This window comes from Sabethes cyaneus, chromosome 1 (genome assembly GCF_943734655.1).
Source record: "Sabethes cyaneus chromosome 1, idSabCyanKW18_F2, whole genome shotgun sequence".
Classification (NCBI taxonomy): Eukaryota; Metazoa; Arthropoda; class Insecta; order Diptera; family Culicidae; genus Sabethes; species Sabethes cyaneus.
The window spans coordinates 19,407,899-19,428,934 of record NC_071353.1 but is presented as its reverse complement, the minus strand read 5'-3'; the positions used below and the strand labels follow the sequence as shown (position 1 = coordinate 19,428,934).

The 21,036-nt window shown below is 41.0% G+C and overlaps 1 protein-coding gene across 10 annotated transcripts in view; it reads left to right on the top strand.

The window, feature by feature from the left end:
- Positions 1-6,131, top strand: part of LOC128736805 (RNA-binding protein Pasilla) — a 159,697-nt gene extending 153,566 nt beyond the window's left edge. For 9 of the 10 annotated variants that reach the window (XM_053831336.1, XM_053831348.1, XM_053831329.1 and 6 more), the window contains exon 6: positions 1,979-6,131. In XM_053831336.1, coding sequence (XP_053687311.1) covers positions 1,979-2,232 — 254 coding nt within the window. In that variant the 3' untranslated portion in view covers positions 2,233-6,131. The remainder of the gene's footprint in view (positions 1-1,978) is intronic. The other variant, XR_008412014.1, reaches the window with a different exon arrangement.
- Positions 6,132-21,036: the final 14,905 nt, after the last annotated feature.

The following is a 21,036-nucleotide window of genomic DNA, read 5'->3' as shown; positions in this document are numbered from 1 at the left end:
TTACTTGCTGAGTTATCGCATATTCAAGCTTTAAATTTCCATAGCTTCACGAGCCCATGAGGTAAAATGGGGCAAGCATATTTATGAAATCAGCGCTTCATCTTAAAGTTTAAGTCGAGTACTATAAACTTGTATGCGTTCCGCTTGTCCCCAACCACCCAAATGAGAGTACGGCAAGCATACGTTTTATGTGTTTCGCGTTCGCTATAGGCTCGATACACGTCCATTCTTTTGAGTTACTAGACAGATACATCGTTCCTTCGACAAAGTTATAGAAAATGTAATGGCAAACAACGTTGCTGAAGAAATGACATTTCTATCACTATCGAGTGCAGAGCTATTGAAATTCTTTGAAAATTAATTTTTCATACCTAGCTTATGTTGGTTGCATTTTAAGGGAAGATATAGTTCTAGGCGATTAAAGAAGGACTCAAAAGACATGTTTTTGCAGAAGGTTGCAAATATCTAGGACCTTTCCTTACAAAGTAATCGCTTATTTACGCTTTATTTTCCTGAACTTCACGAGTCAAAAGCGATAACTTTGAAAGGAAAGGTTCTAGAGATTTGCCATCTTTTGCAAAAACGTGTATTTTGAGTCCATTAATAATCGCCTAGAATCATATATTCCTGTAAAATGTAACCAACATAAGCTAAGTATGAAAAACTAATGTTTAAATAATTTCCAAGCAAAATGCTCTGTAGCTCTGCACTCGATAGAGATAGAAATGTCATTTCTTCAGCAAAGTTGTTTGCCTTTATATTTTCTATAACTTTGCCGAAGAAACCTTGTATCTATCTACTAACACAAAAGAATGGACGTGTGTCGAGCCTATAGCAAACGCGAAACACATAAAACGTATGCTTGCCGTACTCTCATTTGGGTGGTTGGGGACAAGCGGAACGCATACAAGTTTATACTACTCGACTTAAACTTTAAGATGAAGCGCTGATTTCATAAATATGCTTGCCCCATTTTACCTCATGGGCTCGTGAAGCTATGGAAATTTATAGCTTGAATATGCGATAACTTGGCACGTAAAGGTCCAAAAGATTCGCTGTTTTCTGCAAAAACGTGTATTTTGAGAGCTTCGATAATTGCCTAGAACATTGTATTCTTGTAAAATGCAACTGAGAAAAGCTAAGTATGAAAAACCAATTTTTAAAGAAGTTTTAAAGAATATGCCCTATAGGTCAGCACTCGATGAAGATAGAAATTTTATTTCTTCAGCAAAATTGCTTGTTTTTACGTTATTTACAATATTGCCGAAGAAACTATGTACAATGTATACAATATTGCCGAAGAAACTATGTCTAACACAAAAAAGTTTTTTTTTATTTTCATTACAGTAAGCAAAGACTAACTTTTGATAGTTTTAGGTTAAGGGGGATGTTCCTATAAAAGAAAAGTGCTGAAGACCATAAATGATAAAATAAAAGCAAATGAATATTAATTTTAAGGAGAAGGTGGGGCACAGTAATTGAGTCCTACAATTGAGGACTGGTTTCCAAAATTTGATTTCACAGTTTTTGACATTTATTTTTACTGTCTTTTTACTGGATCTTACTGTCAGTGAAAAATTGTAATTCGGCAAAAAAAGTTTTTTGAAATCCAGCTGTACTTTAAGAGTGTACCACAGGGAAGTCCTCTGGGTTTGTTTACATTTCAGCTATCAGAAATTTTAGATTTAATCGAAAAAATGCTTAATGTTATATGTACTTGCATCAAAAAATGACTCAATCTCTTTCTTAAGCTGTTACACATTTGCTTTTACTAACCGGGAATGGAATGCAAATAGTATTAAAGCAGACAAGCCTTATCGATAACATAGAATTAACAACCTGGTGATAGCACACTAACAATGGTGATAGGGAAAAAAAGTTCCTTCTCCTACTCTATACTAGAAACCAGAGCTAAGATAGCCTAAACCATACAACCACAATCGCTAATCCCACTCGTTTTCGCTGCTTTGTTTTGCAGGTCCCGCCGGTCGCAGCCTAGTCGAGATCCAGCACCTGTCCGGGGCGAACATTCAGATTTCCAAGAAGGGCATCTTCGCCCCGGGTACCCGCAACCGCATCGTCACCATTACCGGTGGCCCGAACGCCATCAACGTCGCTCACTATCTGATCGAGCAGCGGATCCAGGAGGAGGAAGCGAAGCGCGCCTGCCAGACGACTGCCGGAGCAGCCGGCAAAACGGCCGCCGCCACCGTGGCGGCCGTTACGCAGTGAATCCCTTCGTGCCCCCTGCGCCCCCCTGAACACATTCAACCAACTACACATACAGACACAAACAAACAAACAAACTCTACAGCTAGATATGCAACATTTGAACGTGTTCGTGTGTGAGTAGCGTGTGTGTGATCGATCGCGCATGCTTTCGCCAGGTTTTGTGGATGTGCAAGCGCGAAGCGAGCGCGCGGAAGTGTCGTTTAATAATTACGAAGAAATAATTGTTATTTTAGTAGTTAATTCAAGATTTAAAGCAGAAAATTTTAAGCTCAGTTGAGGGAAGGAGTAGAAAATGCAACTGAAGAAAATATATATGATAGATGACAAGTGAGAGAGAAAAACAAACACATGCACACACGCGCACACACACACATGCGATACGTTGTAGGTAAAATCGAAGATCATCAACCCCCTCAAACACACACACACATCCAAGCGAATAGATCAGTCCGAATGTGAGTGACAAACACCCACACTGTTGTACGGGATAGACCGCTTCCCCGAATTACGTACTAATTTGTTTCGTTTCTGTTCAGATCCTACGGTTCTTTGTTTCTTCGGGAGTTCTTATTTGCAATTTTTGTCATTTGATTTTATTATTTTTACATATTTTAAGAGATGTTTTTAGGTTTTTATATACATATTCATATTTCATATAAAACGGGCCAGGCCTAAAGATTTTTTTTAGCTATTAGCGAATGTAATGTGAAAATCGAAAAGAGCCTCACTATACTACACATGCATAAATGCAAACAAATACATACACATACACACACATATAACACACCGTTTTCCGCGGATCGGCAAACCGTGTTTCGGCAGTCCGTCGACTTAGTGTCCCGTTCGGGTAGAGATTTACTAAGTAGTAGAAAAGGCACTCTATAATACTAGTAGACGATAGATGATTGGATAAACAAACAAACAAACAAACAGTTAAGCAAAAAATGTTTAAACCGAATTAGTTCGCGTCGCTGTCTCATTTTGCCATTCAGTCGAAGCGAAGCACCACGGGCCTGAAGAAGACCGATCCCTCATTTCGTTTTGTTATGTCTTGAAAATGCATTGTTAAATGTTAGCACACGTATATTCTCAAACACATACATACAAACACACATACACACACGCGCATACAATGATCGCAGTTTGTCGATTGTCTGCGAATAACACAACCGTTGTTGCGGAGAAGTGCAGATAGAATACATGTTGTAACGCAGTCATAGTGAATAAAAGAAAGTAGGAAACAACTAGGTAATTGCGAAAGGGTAAAGTCTAACCACTTTTTACTAGTTAACAGTTAGTAACTTTAGTTCGCGGAAGAGAAACACTATATTTAACCTAAAGAAGAATGTTTCTCTTGTTTTATTTTTAAAATAGTGGCAAACCAACAAAGATTTGTTAATATATACGTTATGTTGGCGTCAGGTCAATCTTTCCCTTTTTAATTATTAATAATCCACTATTAGACAACAAGTAAATGAAACGAAAAACAAGGCAAAGGCATGTGCAAAGCTGTAATTTTAACTTGTTTTAAATGTTTAATTGCAATCTGTTAATGTTAAACCAAAAAGACGATTTTCTTCATAAAACCATTTTACAAACTTCACAGGAGTTCGTAGATTTTAGCAAACAGATGCAAAGACAAGACGAAAACCATTTACACCACTTACAACAGACATACACACACATACACGCACGTATAATTATATATGTAAACAATGTCATCACAGTTATCTACTATCTGTCACATTTTTCCTCGATCGTGCTATTTATAACTGTCACATCACTTTCAGAAGCAACACACAGCAAACTGCTGAACTGTTATTGCTACTAGTACTGTATCGTTACATTTCTAGCAATCCATCCTTGCAGATCCCAGCAGCATTCAATATTTCCGATGCACCTTGTTTTCAAGTCAATACGATAAACAGACAAACAAACAAACAAACATACAGAAAGAAAGAACTTCTATTTATAGCCAATTACCATTAACCGTTAATAATCTAGTTTAGTTTACGCGAAAGGAAGAAAAAAAAAGTATAACTATACAATAGTGATATACTACTATTAGAAGGAAGGATAGAAAAAGGAGGAACCGCAGCGGGAGCTTGTAAAGTTGTTAGCAACCAAAACCCTTTTTTTCTGTACGACTAAAAGCAGCAGCAGGATTGAATTAATGGAAAATATACGGGATAAAACGAATTACCAATCACAAACAAACAAACAAACAAACGAAACCGCTTAGGCTTGCGATTATTTTAGTTTTTAGTTTCCAACAAACTCATTCGTCGCTTGCTTCATTCATCATCGGTTGACTCCATCGCATCGCCACACCCGTTTGCATCCAATCATTAGAGAAGCTATTATAGGACAGAGGAGGAGGAGGAGCGCGCGCGTATGTTTTCGAGTTTTTTTTTTTGCCCGACTTACATCGACCCACAAGACACAAATCCTTGTAAATATGTAATTCGCTATATTTTACGACAAAGTTTCAATTGACAGTTTGTTTCCCCCCGTAATCACAGATGAGAAAGATAGAGAGAGAGAAAAAAATATTAAAACTTAATGCCGGAAGCCTACACTAGAGCAAAACAGATAGTACAATGTTAAAAAAACATTACGTTTGAAAAAAGAGATGACGATGAGGAAGATAGAACAAACAAAAAAAAAAAAAACATCACAGCAGAGAGCGGAGGAGAACCACAGTCCAGTTAGGTAATGAAACAAAACAAACTCTAAGGGGAGAGGAGTTCTTGTAGTAGGACGTTCTCTTCGATTCGATAGTTTCACTATTAATCCGCATTCATTAGCACTACTAACCACCACTTTCACCAACCACCAACCGCCGAAAGACCTTGTTACTGGGTGCTTGTTGTCCCTGCTGTCGTCCGTTGCTTTGGAGTTTTACGAAGAGCCTGCACCCACTGGTTCTTTTCTGGAGGATATCTTTGGCTTTAAAAAGTTTTCCTTTTCTTCGACTAGAGACTCTAATCGCTTATGTCAACTGCGATATTTCTTTTAAAGTTCAAAAATGAAGCACTGTCTTCCTTGAGTCAAGTGCATAGATTGTTCAAAAAGCTTTGTTGAACAAGTTCGTCAATAATTTCGGAGCTGGTTTCTCAAAAATTTTATCAACTTGTGCTAAGCGAGTTGAAACAGTCTTATGAACTTTATATCTAATAATTGGAGCAGGATGCGCGTTGTACGAGACGTTGTACCTATGCTTCCTATATTTACGTTGGCGGTAGGAAGTTTCACCTTTATTTACATTTTTCTGGTTGAAGCATTAGGGCACCGACGTCCGTTAAACGTTTTTCTGTGGTATAGACAGTGACAGATTCCAATCCGGGGTAATAACGATTTATAAACACAATTACCCGAATCGGTGATGCAGACACTATCGCTGAGCTCAGGCCATTCTGGATCTGGATCTGGAATGCTTTGGTTTTTCCAGTAGCATCTGACAGGATCTGGACCTTAGACAAACCGAATACCGACCATTCGGTTTGGGGATTCGATTCTAGGAGCATATTTCAAGGGGGTTGAGAAGGTGGAAAATAGTTTAAAAAACGATTTGCAATATCATTTCAAATCAAAAGTAGCCGAACACAGTAGTGTCAAGGAGAACCATTCGATAATATCTTCGGAGAACATCCATCTTCTTTGCAGCTATAACAATGAGTTGAGAATTAGATGACACTGAAAGCCTGCAAATAGTTAAAGAGATAGTAGAACTTAAAGGAATTCATCTACGATTTGTTCTCGGTTAAACGAATAATAATGTTGGTACTAAATAACCTCTGGCCATGAATTATAAAGTTATGAAATATTTTAATACCTATAATTATAGGATTGAAAATAAGATTAAAATGAAAAAAAGCTACGTTCATTAGGATTCAATGTACAAGTTTTTGGTGTAAATGTCGACTCGAGTCGAAGCGAATGGTGTGAGAATTTCCAGATAAACCTTTCGCGGTGTGTGACTCAATTCACATAACACCAAAGCACCAATAACAACACACCTCACTCTCGTGGAATTCAAGGCAGCACACGATACAGTTGAACGCAAACGACCGTGCAAATAGTATCACGAGAACGGGTTTTCAGATAAATTAACTGACGCATCCGGTTAAAGCTACCCTGGAACGAATGATCCAACTCGTTTCAAATCGCGGATTAGGATTACTCAATCCTGAATCAGTTTTCATTTTGCTAAATAATCATTATATTATTGAGCTACACATTTTACTAGAAAAAAATTATATGAAAATAGGTTAATTCAAATATTGTAAGTTGATTTATATTATAAAGGGACATGTCAGCACATTCTCTTTTAACAGCAATGAAAACAAAGCGAAATTTTGATACATCTTCTGATTAAGTGCCTTTTGGACTCGGTAACCAAACATGATTTCTAGTTAATTTCAACAGCCTAATATATTTGATATATTTTTGTTGTTAAACCTTGCTCGGGGAGGCAATCCACTAAAGACTAAAAACGGATGCTACGAAGATTTGGCTAAGAACCAATATGCATCGAAAAACGAATTTCGAACATATGCATCGTAAACCGAAAAATAGAGCCACAATAATATTCAGCTCCCACCAGAGCTAGCGTTACAGCGAGCGAGGCCCTATGCAGATTAGGCAGCAAGGCCCTTTTTTATGCCAGAAGGACATTGGGTTGTTGAAAGGCCACCGTGACAGTCTTAATTATATCGTCTTTTGGAGCAGGCTTCAATTACTGTACACAGTTTCCGGACTGCTCATACCCATTGATGACGTTGAGCAAGATAGTGGTAATCCTATGCTGCGATTCGGTACTGCATGGTTAATAAAATCAATGACCTTTTGGGATTTGGGCTCTATACAGTCGGTATAGTGAAAGAATGGACTGAGAAGGAAACTTCCGAAAAAGTTATGCCTAGATAAAGCAAAAGTCCCACAATTGAAGAGCAGATGCACTGAACTTTCAAGTGCAGAGTTACAAAAGCGGAAGGAATCAGTATCATTCGATATTATTTGAATGATGAAGAGTTGGACTGTGTCCAGTTAAGAGTCAGATCACTACGTCCTCGGCATAAGCAATAGGCTCGAAACACCTGGCCCGTGCCCAACGGTGAGGCACCACCATTTCAAATCATTCTTGGCCTTAGGTATTTTTGGTAGCATTATGTTCAGTATGTTTTTTTTTTTCAGAAGAAACACGTACATTTGCTTCTAAATATTTGAGGTATTCTAAGCCTAAACATGTTTTGTAGAATAGTAATCTGGGCACGTGAGTGCTCGTAACCCAGCGTGAGAGAGCTCCTTGTGGACTTCCTTTCATCGCCGAAATTGTGACCGATTGACTCAAGTTCTTCTGGCTTATTGTAGCCGGTTCCGTTTCGAAAGAGAGCCGTAAAAATTGAAGCGAAGGATGAGTTATCAAAAGCGCCTTCAATATCAACGAACACCCAAAGTACCCCGTCTCTTGATATTTGAGCGATTTCTCAATTAACGTCACAACGCATTTACCACTTTATACTCTAAATTTAAATATAAAAGGAGAAGAAACAATCATACAAATATTTCTGAACAGTCAATTGTGTTGTATGCAGCCAGGGAGGGTCCACTAGAATTTTTAATATGTGTCTCTAATCATCACCAAGTGCGAGGCTCCTTAAAGCGCGAGGCTCCGTTCCACCATACGGGTTTGCCGGCCTAAACGCCAGTTCTGCCTCCCACCCCACGCACACTGATTATTGATGGCAAGTTGGAAATTGGGTTTCAGTCAAAACGATAATCACACCGGCAGACCTCTACTGGCTTGAGACTGTAACCATGTTTGCGGGGGACAAACTTTCACCTATTGTATTCGAATGAGATGCTGTGGACTGTTCTGTGCAGAATCCAAGTCAGGTCAGGAGGTTACGTTGAGTCGACCACGTCGCGAGAATTCCGAACTAGAGGAATAAATAGGGAAGTCCAAAGTAGCTAGATGGTTCGACCGGATCGAAGCTGGCTTGCGAGAGTCGTGAGACTCATGAAATCGGCCACGAGCAGATGTCTCTGAAACCGAACTGATGGTCTACTGATTTCGGTTTGGCTTTACAGAGGGATAAAGTTAGCCTTCGCTACCTAAGCCTAACCTACCAAGCGTCTGGGTTTGCCTCTTGTGTTGGGCGTTGTGGTCGAACTCCAAATCGGATATCCGTTTGTGGGTTCATCAAACTCGATCGGATTATACGTCGCAGGAAACGATTAGCGAAGACCTGCAGTATTCACTTGTTTAAATTGATTGTTTCGGTTGGTTAGGTGTGTCTGTATCACCACCATGTGGCTCCTCCTAAGAAACTGAAAAACTTCCATCCGACACTGTGAAGTTGGTAGAATTGTTAGTGTTCACTCCCGTCGACTATGACACCAGTTGTTTTGGAGCTAATAGAAAGTTCATCAAGCTGGCTCTGCATATCAGATCGGCATTTTGAGCCCAGAACAATGTCGTCTACTAGGACCAGCTTATCTGGGGTTGCTTTCCTCCGCATGTCTTCGTGGTCGTGAATCGGTCGAATGATTTTTGAAGTCAGCGAACACCGGAAGTAGCGTCCTGATGATCAGTTAGCGCGGAACCCGACTTGTGCCCGTTGAAAAGTAACGTTGATTTTCTCCCTGATCCGTTTAAGGAACACCTTGCATAATAGGTCTTTCTTGTGGACTTGGGGACTTAGCACCACCGGTTAGTTTCAAAGTACGATGCTGGTCTAACAAGCCAGTCGTATGTTCGAATCTCGGCTGGACGGTGCTACTAGAGTCCGTAGGATCGTTGCACTAGCTCCGTAATTATCCTGTACTCTAGTAACCGGCTGCGAAACCGGTCGATAAAAAAGGGTAATGCCTGAAGACGGTAATAACGAAGACTTTGCTTCTTTTTGGGGACTGGGAACAAAATACTGAATACGTAGTATTTGCGCTAGCAATACTGGGTCAGCTTTGAGCATCTCGGCATTCGAGGCACAGAAGAGTTGTTCAAAATGTTCAACCCAACGCTTAACTGATCCGTACTTTCAGTCAGTAACTGACTAGCTCTGTCCTCGAGCGACATCTTAGCATTGGTCCTAACATCCTTACTTAAGACACCGAAAAATATCTTCCGGCAGGCACTTGGTGCTGCATATATCCCCGTTCACTGCAAACTCCGAAGGAACAAAAACAGCGATTTGGACATTCCCTTCTCGCTGATGGGCAGCCACAGAAGGAGCTTCTTCGGAAACTTGATGCCGAAGATGTCTTCTTGTCATCGCTTCTTAATGCGGGACGTAAAGCACTCGGCCCCACCTTCCTCTCGGTATTCCTGTACAGCTTCTGTTAAACTTTACTGTTGCGCGGCCAGAACCAGGCTTGCGAATGCATCTCTTGATTCTACCAATCAACTGTTTGCAATTCGTGGCTCTCCAGTTATTTTTGTACACCAAGGAACTCAAAATCCCGGAGAAATCTTCGATTGGGCGCACTGAGACAGATTTTTCGGGTCGCTGTTTTTGGGTAAAAATGGGATCGAATGGGGATTCAGGATTGATTGTGTTTTTTTGGTGTAAAGCGATGATGCTCTATCCGGTCAAAACACGTATTGTCCATCTGCATGATGTTTTTATAGAAAGGGGATCAAAATTTTCTTCAAACATTCGTCTGCTGCATCTTAATTGATAGCCAAACCAGAGCCAAACCGTATACTTTTTGCCGAGATTTCTGTAGCAATTCGTAGCAGTGTACAACGCGCTCGCGGAATGCTTCTTGTTTTGACGCCGTTTTAAGCAAAACTTGGAAAGTATAAACAAAACAAAAAATTCTGACAGAAAGAGGATAGAAAGAGCTAACACATACACACTCTCAATTCTCCCTGAGCTCGTTAGTTGTTGAGTATATGGGCCTCGAAAAAATTCCAAAATTTTAGTTGTCACCAGTTAGTTGCAAATTCAATTTCATTTGGATTTCAGTTAAGAATCTCGTTAGTCCGGAACAGGACTCGGTTGTCCGTAATTTTTACACTCTTTGGTCGGCCTAAACATGCTTTTGGAAGGTCGATGTCCGGTAATTTTGAAAAATTAATTCGGATTAGTCAATTTGCTAGATACTATACAAAAAAAAAGATTGATAAGATTGTTTTTGTTTAAGAAAGCAAGGGCAATAAAATCGCTCAGTAGCGACCCATTCTGAAAAAGTGATAGAAAATTTCCTAAGAAAAGGCCCGCCGTAGGCGGTATTAGACGTCTTACAATAAGCCCTCGATGATCGTGCAGTGGGATCTCCGTAATCAGCTGCCTCTGACTTGGGGACAGGCGCTCACAGCTGGCAAGGCTATTCCTTTTGCCTCACCTCAGGAAAACTCAGCGAAAGCATGAGAAGCACTCCAGATATTTATGAATGTATTTATGGGGAAAGCCACAATCAGTTCAAAACCTTGCCGATGTATGTAGGTAGACTTATAGTAAATCCAATTTGATTATTGAATGAATTTCACACTAATGCTGTTCTATATTGACCAAAAAGGTTGGGCAGACCCACAAGCAAAATCACTTGTGAGCGGTTTTGGCATTTCTCCGATTGTCCCGAACACTCGCTATTCCAGCATTTTCATCGGCATCGGACATTGCACATTCAACGGGTGCGGAGACTGCCTTGAAATCGTCGGCCTCTTTCGAGTTCTCTGCTGAAGTTTGTCTTTATCCGGCATTCTTGTTACGGTACCTTTGTACCATTAGAAATACAAGCTGGCTTCTCCAGCAGGAGCTTCTGGCCTATGAAACAAGATGTAGGAGAGAATTTTGTACTTCGAGTTGGGGAGGGTTAGCCCCGATATTCACTGTTTTCGAATCGGTTCTTTTTTTAGATCGATCATAAGGGACCGTCCAATCAGTCCGCCGGCAGTTCCTCCTCGGACCATACCAGCATAGCCGACGATTTTTTTTTAAATACCGCTTATACATTTGCCTTCGTTCCGGAAATTCCCATAATGCAAAAAACAAAGCTGTTTTTGCTCATTTTGACGTTCCTCCCTCCTTATCAGGTCGCTGTTATCAATCCACTGTTTTGCATTTCGATGATTTGCTCCAACATAATATGGAACGTCGTGATATGATCCATACATGATCGGGCGAATTGTGTCCAAGCTAAGATGAATGGCGTCTTTTGGTGAATCATAAAACTAGGATCCGTTGCCATTTTTATTTGAATATGATTTTCGGTGTATGACTACCGCGGCTGGCTCGCAGGAAGTCCAAGGTTCGAGCACATTTTGCAGCAATCGAGATCGTATATTATTGATAACGTAGCGAATGTTTGCTTCCAAAGCATCAATCGTGTGGGGCTTATCGGCGTCAACCAGAGACTTCACAACCAGGCCCCGCAAAAATAGTCTAATGGAGGCCATCTTACGGACTTACAGTTTTGCGCAAATTTGTAAACTACGGGACTTCGCAACTTACATCGTTGTTACATGTCACGAGCGTACCAAGGTATACTAATTCCTCCAGTACTTCATATGGTTTCCAACTTCACCTCGGGACCAACGCCAACGGTGCACCAGCAACCATGTACTTCCTCTTAGCGGTGTTAATAATAAGCCCCAATCTTGCTGCTTCCCGTTTAAAAGGCCTAAAGGCATCTTCCGCTGCTCTACGGTTGATTCCGAGAATATTAACGTGATACGTAAAACCAAAAAATGTGGGATTTCCAACCTTCCAAGGCAATGTTGAATAGCAGGTTAAAGGGTGAAGGTCACGTTGAAGGGTCCAGCGTCGCACGAATCAGCGTAATTAGTTTCGTCGGAAAACCATGTTCTAGCATTATCTGCCACAGCTCAGTTCGTTTGACTGAATGGTACGCCGCCTTAAAGTACACAAACAGGTGTATCTGCAAGTTGTACTCCCGGAAGGGAGGATGCTCTTCGTACTCACAGTTCTCAGAGCCAGCCTCCGCCGCGTTCGACAACCTTGCGCAAAACTTCACACGACGAGCTAGCGGTCAGAGTCGATAGTTGGTTCCCGAAAAGACCGTACATCGATGACATTCGAAAAGTATCCACCTTCAATCAGGACATGGTGTGTTTCCGAATATTCAGACGTGGAAAGTAAGTGCTACAGATGGGCATTTCTCTGGCCGTAGCGAAATTTATGAACCTCAGACCGCTATCAGTGGATAACAAATGAAGGCTATATCTTCCAATAACAAGACGGAAGAATTCCTCCCTTCCGATCTGCGCATTTACATCTACGATGATGATTTTCGTATCATGTTTGGGACACTCTCCATAGGTTCTCTCAAATTCCTTTAGCGTCCTTTAGCATCATCAATTTTATCATTCGGTTCGTATCCGTTGATTAGGCTCGGAACTCCCTTTCTTCGGAATTTTGCCACCAAACTTTCTGAATAGCAGCGATCCCCACTCCGAGTCAATGTAGCCCTCGAGCAAGCAAGCCAGCTCGTGCCGGTTCCTATGAAGAGTTCGGACCTTCCAGGTACCAAGTTTCCAATCGTTTTCCATCCATAATCGTTTTCTAGTTCTTCGCTGTGTTCGATTGATCCGTTCCGTATTTCCATTTTCGTTTTTCGTGGTAAATGACAGTTTCGGTAGTTTGTGCAATACAAAGTACAAAAGCAGGTGAGCCGTGGCACTCTTGGATCTGATCTGCGACGTCTCTCGCAAGGTGACGGTGAAGGTTAGTAGAAGTGTGACTAGCATTTTTTTTGTTCTTCACGGAAAAGTTGCTGGAGGAAACTAATAGTGCTAGTACGTGACCTCTCCCCGATAGAACCAGAAAATTATAGTGAAAAAAGCTGCAATAGCGTAAAAAAATAATGCAAAAAACAGATTATATTCAAATTGAAACAGAAGAAAAAAAACGTTGTGATGGTAGACAATTCTATTGCTGTTATTTGTTGAAATATGAAGTACACACCATAGAGTTAATTAAACAAAGCAAAAAAAAGTAAACAAAGAAACAGGTGAAACACAGTCATTGAAAACAATATACTTATCTCCAGGTTGATAGAATGTTTAACCCCCAGCACGTAACTTTAGGAAAGCAACAGAATGTTACTATTCTGTCTATAGGTTTTTTAAAAATGTTTTTTCCCTTCTCGATTATCGACTGATTCGACCCGGCCTCCGCGCACCGATCATCAATTTAGTTGTATTTTTTGACTTATAAGTAGAAAACTACGTTTTCAGTTTTGAATTGATGGAAATTAAAGTACCTACACGTTTATATAGTAATTAAAATCGTACACTCATTCATTGACAACAACAAAAAAAAAAGTAAATACAAAATAACTATGCATGCGTAACCATTACCCAGAAAAAAAGCATTAGGTCGTTTTATAAATTTTACTATACGAAGATCAAACAAAACAAAAAGTAGCGAAAAAGTTACTCACCCTGCAAATAACGCGAAGAAGAATCGCAACGCACCACTTTCCAACTTTCTCATTTTCTAACTAGAAATCGCACGAAACTACCGTAGTAGAAGCGAAGCGAAGCGAAAAATGATGTGCCGACTGGCACGCCAGAATCACTGGAAGGCAAGCATGCATACCTGTTCGAGTTAAGGTAAAACAATAAAAACACAAAATGAAAGAGTTAGCCAGAAGAAAAAAAAATCAGCCGCGGGAAAATTATATCACGACAAATCTAGTAAATTGAATCAAACTAAACAAAATGAAACAAAAAGAAATAAGATTAACTGCATTTGCAGCATGGAAACTGTATTTTTATAAAGTGATTAAAGGCAGAATTCATTTATTACATAAATTTCAAACTCTTTGTATCCCTCTTTATAAAAAAAACAACAAACGTGCGAAAAGAAAAAAATCTTCTAACTATATTTATATTCGTAAGAAAGGACACAAATTATTGGCGGTGGGGACACACATGATTTTTAAAGCGATTACACAAATTAATGAAACGAACAAGAAAAACGAAGTACGAAAATGCTGCAAGCCATACGCCGCGTTTCACCGACCGCATTTCGAACTTCCCCGCTTTTCCAACAACAAACACCCTGTTTGTCCCATTCTTTCTTCGACAAAACATCACAGTGTTTAACGTTCGTTTAGCGATTGCAAACAAGCAAACAAACCAATATCGTATTGTAATTATTACAAACTAGACAATACTTAGCGAAAACAAAAAAAAACTGAATGCCCTCACACCAGTACTGTGAAATGCTGCATTCCGAGCCGCCACGGTGCAATTTAGCTTATCCGGGCCGGATATTGTAGAAGAAGCAAAAAAATTATGAAAAAATAGATGAAAAATAGTAAACAAGAGCGATCGAGAGGGGCAGCAGCTAGAGGAATCAGATTTATTAGCGGAATTTTGAAGTTCCTTCCAAACCGGGCAGAAAAATATAATAGAGAGAAGACAAAAAAAAACCTTTAAAATACGAGTGTGGATCGCGCATCCGGATTAGGGCTCTGTTGTTCTTATGCTAGTAAGTCACATAAAAAAAACTCTTATAGATTTCCACATGATAGCAAACAGTAAGCGAAAAACTTTATACAGTGCACCACTTTTTCAGCAGACCTTGTCGAGCCATTTCACACGTAAAAAATACATAGTAAATGTTGATCAAGCGAATGCAAAGAACTTGAACCATCTTCTCTAACGTTAATTAAAACCAATTAAAACTCTTCCTATCATCCCTTTCATGTTGATTTTTCTCATAAAGACGAAATATATATAACAAAGAAAAAAAAAGTAAACAAATAGATAGAGTGAAAATGTTTTAGGAATGGGAAGTAAAATGTTGTTTATCTTAGAAATAAAGTAAAAAAATGCAGACGAAATCAGTTAGACAAAAAAAAATGTAAAGATGAAATCAAATTTTTAGCATACTGCAAACAATATTCATAAACATGTGAATGAAAAACAATGTAGTTCTAAGAAAACAAGAAAAATGGATTATTAATAAAACCCAGAACTAATCATAACACTCTTAAACAGTTACCGTTCAAAAACAAAAACTTTCAAATACAGTAGGTAAACAATAAAAAAGTCACAAATTCTTTCGTTTCTCTTCACTGCTCATCACATTCCCCTCAGCCACCAACACCATCATCCTTTCATCGAAAAATTGTGCAAGCAAATCAGTTCACCTCTTTCTAAAACAAACACACACCCCCTTCGGCTTCATCATCATCACGATCACGATCACGATCATCATCGAGCACACCTCTTCCCTGTGACCTGAGCGGACAATTACAAATATTACCGTTCAAATACTAGAACAAAAACTAAGCAACTATAGCAAAAAAAAGTTACCAAGCAACCCCATAAACAAACTTCTCTCCTAGAGCCACAGAGCGCGCTAGACCAGCAGCAGCAGCAGTAGCAGCTCCTTCGATCGCAGCAACCGCGGTAGCAACAGCAACAGCAGCAGAAGGAGCAGCAGCAACTCTCACTCACAGTCAAACAGCCCTTGTTGAACCCCAAGCAAGCAAAACAAGAAAAAAAACAAAAAAGTTTAACAACGCCGCCAAAGGCGGCGGCATGCGCACGGCAATGAGCAAAATAAAATTAATATGAGAAAGTCTAAATATTACAACAACAAAAAATAATGAAATTCTATCCGTCAGCAAACAAAACAAAAAAAAAACAATTCATATTTATACAGCGTAGCTACACAAACACACACGCAGACACACATGATAACGGTTAGGAGGCTGCAGCTGCACGGGCTGTGTGCAGCGGAGCGGAGCGGAGTCGGCACAGAGCAAGAGAGAGATAAAGAGATGCAAGAAAGCAAGAAAAAAACAGAACTTATTGAAGAGTACACTTATATTATTTAGGGGCCGATGTGAGTGTGCGTGCGCAAATCAACAAAAGAAAAAAACAAACAGAGAGAAAGAGAGAGAGAGAGTAAGAGAAATCGGCAGGCGGGCGGAATCTAGTTCAATTAATACTAAATTTATATAGTAAATAAACGTAAAGGAAGAATTTAAACTAAAACAAAGAAAGAAAAGAAGAAAAAAACGAAAACAAACGCAGCAGAAGATTGGTAGTTTTGGGGTAGGAGAAGGGTGGGAAGATGCCGTAACTCTGCCGGTAGTCAAAATACGTGAAGAAAGGAGGGAACTATTCGGAACTCTGATATCCGTTGACGGGTAAGCCGGGTGACACGATGTCGACAAAGCAGCCATAGAGAAGTGGAGAGAAGTAGATAGCGAGAAAAAACGGAGAGAGAGAGAAAGCAAAAGAAAGAGAACGAGAGAAAATGGAGGACATTTGTTAAATAATGTTTAATATTTAAATATCAAAAATAAAAATTATATTGAAAAATAAAAAGGTAACAAAAAGATTCGAGAAAAGAACGACGATGTGGTTTTTCGTTGGATTTTTAAACGGGTAGAGGTAAGTATGGCGAGAGTTTTCGTGCAATTTTTCATTTTTTGAACTGGAATTTTACATTGGGATTATTTTTAAGCACGGTAACCACAGACTAATGGTAGCTTTTACGTGTGCAGCTTGGCACAGGCTTCTCTATTCTCGGTTTACTCTCGAGTGTACCTCAAGGCAGTAACATGGGACCTGTTCTGTTCTTATATTCAGCAGTTCGTTCCATAGATGATTGTTTAACCGAAAAGATTGAAAGAATTGGCCTATGGAAAATTTGTGGGTGAATCATGAAAACGCGTGCGAACAAGTATAAGAATTTATTCCAACTGAACCTTTTCTTTAGTACATATATGTATGAAGATTATGACGGAAGGTCGTTCAATTTATTTAGAACACGACATCATACTCCCCCCAGTAGACAGTAGGAAGGAAGCATAGTTTTGATACAGCTCGGCGATATTCTTTTTCATTCGTTACCAGTTGCTCGAACTCCGGTCCAAACTCAATTCCCGCGAACAGGTTATGGTGCCCAGAGCGTAATCCGGAACAGATAAGGAAAATTAAATAAGGAAGATTTTAAAGAGAACCAGTTTTTTAGAAAATCTTGAAGATGGAATTAACGAGAATAGGGAAGTTGAACAACGGTAATTATCCTGCGTGGTCCTTCTCGGTCCAAGCATTGTTGCGGCGGGAACAGTTGTGGAAGTATGTTGACCCAGGGACTCCACCGGAACCGTTAACTGACGCCTGGAAGGATGGCGACGAACGGGCGCTACACGGAGCGAAAAAGCTCCAGTTTGTTTCAAACAAAATGATTGTTGTTTTAAGCCTCAATAAAATATTTTTATAACAACCTGAAAATATTGTTGTTTCCAAACGAGATTCTGTTTGAATCAAGTAAATAACAGTTTTGAATTAAAAGTAAAGTATTTTCAAATTTGAAGTTGACATTGATGTAACAATAAATATTTTCATTTTAATCATACATTTCAGTTTGAAACAAAACGAAATTTTTGTTTGTGCGTAAAACAACCATAAATATGGTTGAAACTACATTTTTATTCTCCGTGTAGCTACAATTCAGCTGATGGTGGAAGAGGGCCAGTTTGGTATAATCCGAGCTAAAACTACGGCCAGAGCAACATGGACGGCGCTAAAGGAGAAGCACAATAAAACTTCTTTAGGCCAAAAGGTAACGTTATTGAAGCAGATTACTAACCAGAATTACAACGAAGGCGAAAACATTGATTTGTATCTCGCGGAAATCGAGAAGTATTATGCTCGGTTGGAGAATTCCGGATTCGAAATGACGGAATGTCTCAAGGTTGCTTTGATTTTGAGAGGGCTGCCAGAGTCGTTCGATCCACTGACTTTAGCGTTAGAAGCCCGAAACGAGGAGGAACTGACGCTTGAAATGTTGAAGGTGAAACTCATAGACCTAGCTGAGAAGCTGAGTAAGCAGAAAAGGGAATCGGAAGAGCAAGTGTTAAAAATCGGCAGCAATCAACACAAAAATCTTATCTGCTACAACTGCGGTAAACCAGGACATCGGAAGCGGAACTGCAAGGCGGCGTTAGCGGAAAGAGGTGACAAGAAAAAGCCGAAAGAAAAGGCTAAAACAGTGCGCGCAAACGGCCAAAAAGAGTCGTTCACGTTTACTTACTTACTTACTTAGGTGGCTTGCCGTCCTAAGACAAAGCTTGTTGAACAAAATTTCTCCATCTAACTCGGTTGAGGGCTACCGCTCTCCAATTCCTCGGACACCGAGTACTCTCCGCCAGATCTCGCACCACCTGGTCTAACCATCTTGCTCGCTGCGCTCCTGGTCGTCTTGTTCCTACCGGATTTGAGGCGAACACCATCTTTGCAGGGTAGTTGTCCGGCATTCTTGCAACATGCCCTGCCCATCGTATCCGTCCAGCTTTAGCCACCTTCTGGATACTGGGTTCGCCATAGAGCTGTGCGAGTTCATGGTTCATCCTCCGCCTCCATACTCCGTTCTCCTGTACGCCGCCGAAGATCGTTCTTAGCACTCGTCGTTCGAAGACTCCGAGCACCCGCAGTTCACTCGCGTTCACGTTTATGGTTCGAAATAGTAAAACGGTTTCAAATGCGTGGGTGATTGATTCGGGTGCGACTGCTCATTTGGTAAACAATATCGAATCGTTCGTGGTGCGTTTAGATAAAAGTGTGCATCCTGTAATTTCAACGGCCGATGGCAAACCGCTTCGTACCAAAGGTGTAGGCGACTGTACGATCCATTGCGTTAATGAGGTTGGAGAACAAATCTCGCGTAACTTTTCAAAAGGACCTAAGTAACATTGAGAGACTCTCTTTGGCGTCCCTCTCTTCTGATAACTACGGCGACATAAATGCATTCCAACAAAAAATTTCCTCACGTTTAGCTAGATAGTGGTGCTAGTAACCGATTCATGCATAGCTGGTGTTTCCAAGTCCATTTGCATTGCCGTGGGAGGTGAAAGAGAAGAGGCACAAAGAGAATCTCTCATTGTTACTTAGGTCCTTTTGAAAAGTTACGCGAGAAATCACCGTAACTCTGACGAATGTTATTTATGCTCCCGACCTGGAAGGCAATCTTATATCAGTTACAAAATTGGTGAAGAAAGGTGTTTGTGCCAGATTTAATGCAGATCGTTGTGAATTAGTGTTCAATGGCAAGATTATAGCTATGGCAAACAGAGTCGGCGGTCTTTATCGGCTGAACTTGTACGGTGAAAAGGAAACACTGTTGATGGTGGAGCAGTCTCGACACAACGAGGATTGCCAGCATCTTTGGAATAGAAGGCTTGGGCATAGAGACCCAGACGTGCTTAGTGAAATTGAACGCAAAAGCTTAGCGGTATGAAGGTAAGAAAGTGTGGTATAGTTCAAACCTGCGAATGCAGTGTCGAAGGGAAAATGGCGCGTCACCCTTGACATTGTCCATACAGATGTGGCTGGTCCTATGACTTTGACGCCTGGAGGTTGTAAATATACAAATTTCCTAGTCATCTCAGAAATCGCAAATCGCTTTCGACCTGGTCGAGCAATCGTGCACGTTGGGCCCCCTGTTCCTGGTGCCGGTGGAGTTGTTGAAGAGGACTATTTTCGTCGCACTGTCGTCCGGCATCCTTACGACGTGTCCGGCCCACCGTAGCCTGCTAACTTTCGCTAGATGTACAATGGGTGTCTCCCCAAGCAGTGCCTGTAGCTCGTGACTCATACGCCTCCGCCACTCTCCGCTTTCAGTTTGTACTCCGCCAAAAATCGTCCGCAGCACTTTCCGCTCAAACACGGCAAGGGCGCGTATGTCCTCCGTAAGCAGCGTCACGGCTTCAAGTCCATAAAGAAATACCGGTCTAATAATGGTTTTGTACATTGTTAGGCCGATTTCCCGCTTGGATGCGCCGCTGGACCTCCTTACTAGTGTTGTTGTCCGCGGTCACCTGCGATCCCAAATACACGAACTCCTCTACCACTTCTAGTTCGTCGCCGTCAACGGTTACCGTCCGTGGGAGACGCGCGTTTGTTTCCTTCGAGCCTCTTCCTTTCATGTATTTGGTCTTCGACGCATTTATTTATAGCCCAATTGTCCTAGACTCCCCTTTCAGTCTGGCGCAGATTGCCTCCGCCGTCGCAAGGTTCCTGGCATTGATATCGAAGTCATCTGCAAAGCCTAGAAGTTGGCTACTCTTGGTAAAAATCGTGCCTCTCGTTTCGATGCCCGCTCGTCGAATCAACCCCTCAAGAGCGATGTTGAACAGCATGCAGGATAGACCGTCACTTTGTCTCAACCCTCGTCGCGTCTCGAAGGGACTCGAGAGTGTCCCAGAGATGCGTACGAAACACATCACTCGATCCAATGTAGCTCTGATCAGTCGGGTCAGTTTGTCCGGAAAACCGTATTCGTGCATTATCTGCCATAGCTTGTTTCGATCGACTGTATCGTATGCTGCTTTGAAATCAATAAAGATGTGATGCGTGGGCACGTTGTACTCCCGACATTTCTGCAAGATCTGTCAGATAGTAAAAATTTGGTCCGTAGTTGCGCGAGCCCCCATGAAACCCGCCTGATAATTCCCTACGAAACCTTGTGCTATCGGTGACAGCCGGCGTAACAGGATCTGGGAGAGTACTTTGTAGGCGGCGTTTACCAGCGTAATACCACGACAGTTGCAGCAGTCTAGCCGATCACTCCACTCAAACCACTCCTTCCATCCATTCCTCCGGTAGCTTTTCCTCCTCCCAAATTCTCGAAATAACCCAGTGTAGAGCCTTTGCTAGCGTTTCTCCGCCATGTTTATAAAGCTCTGCCGGTAGGCGGTCCTTCCCAGCGGCTTTATTGGTCTTCAGCAGCCTGATTTCTCGTTTGACTTCTTGGAGATCAGGTGCTAGGACATCACTATCTTCCATGGGCGCTCCTAGGTTAATTT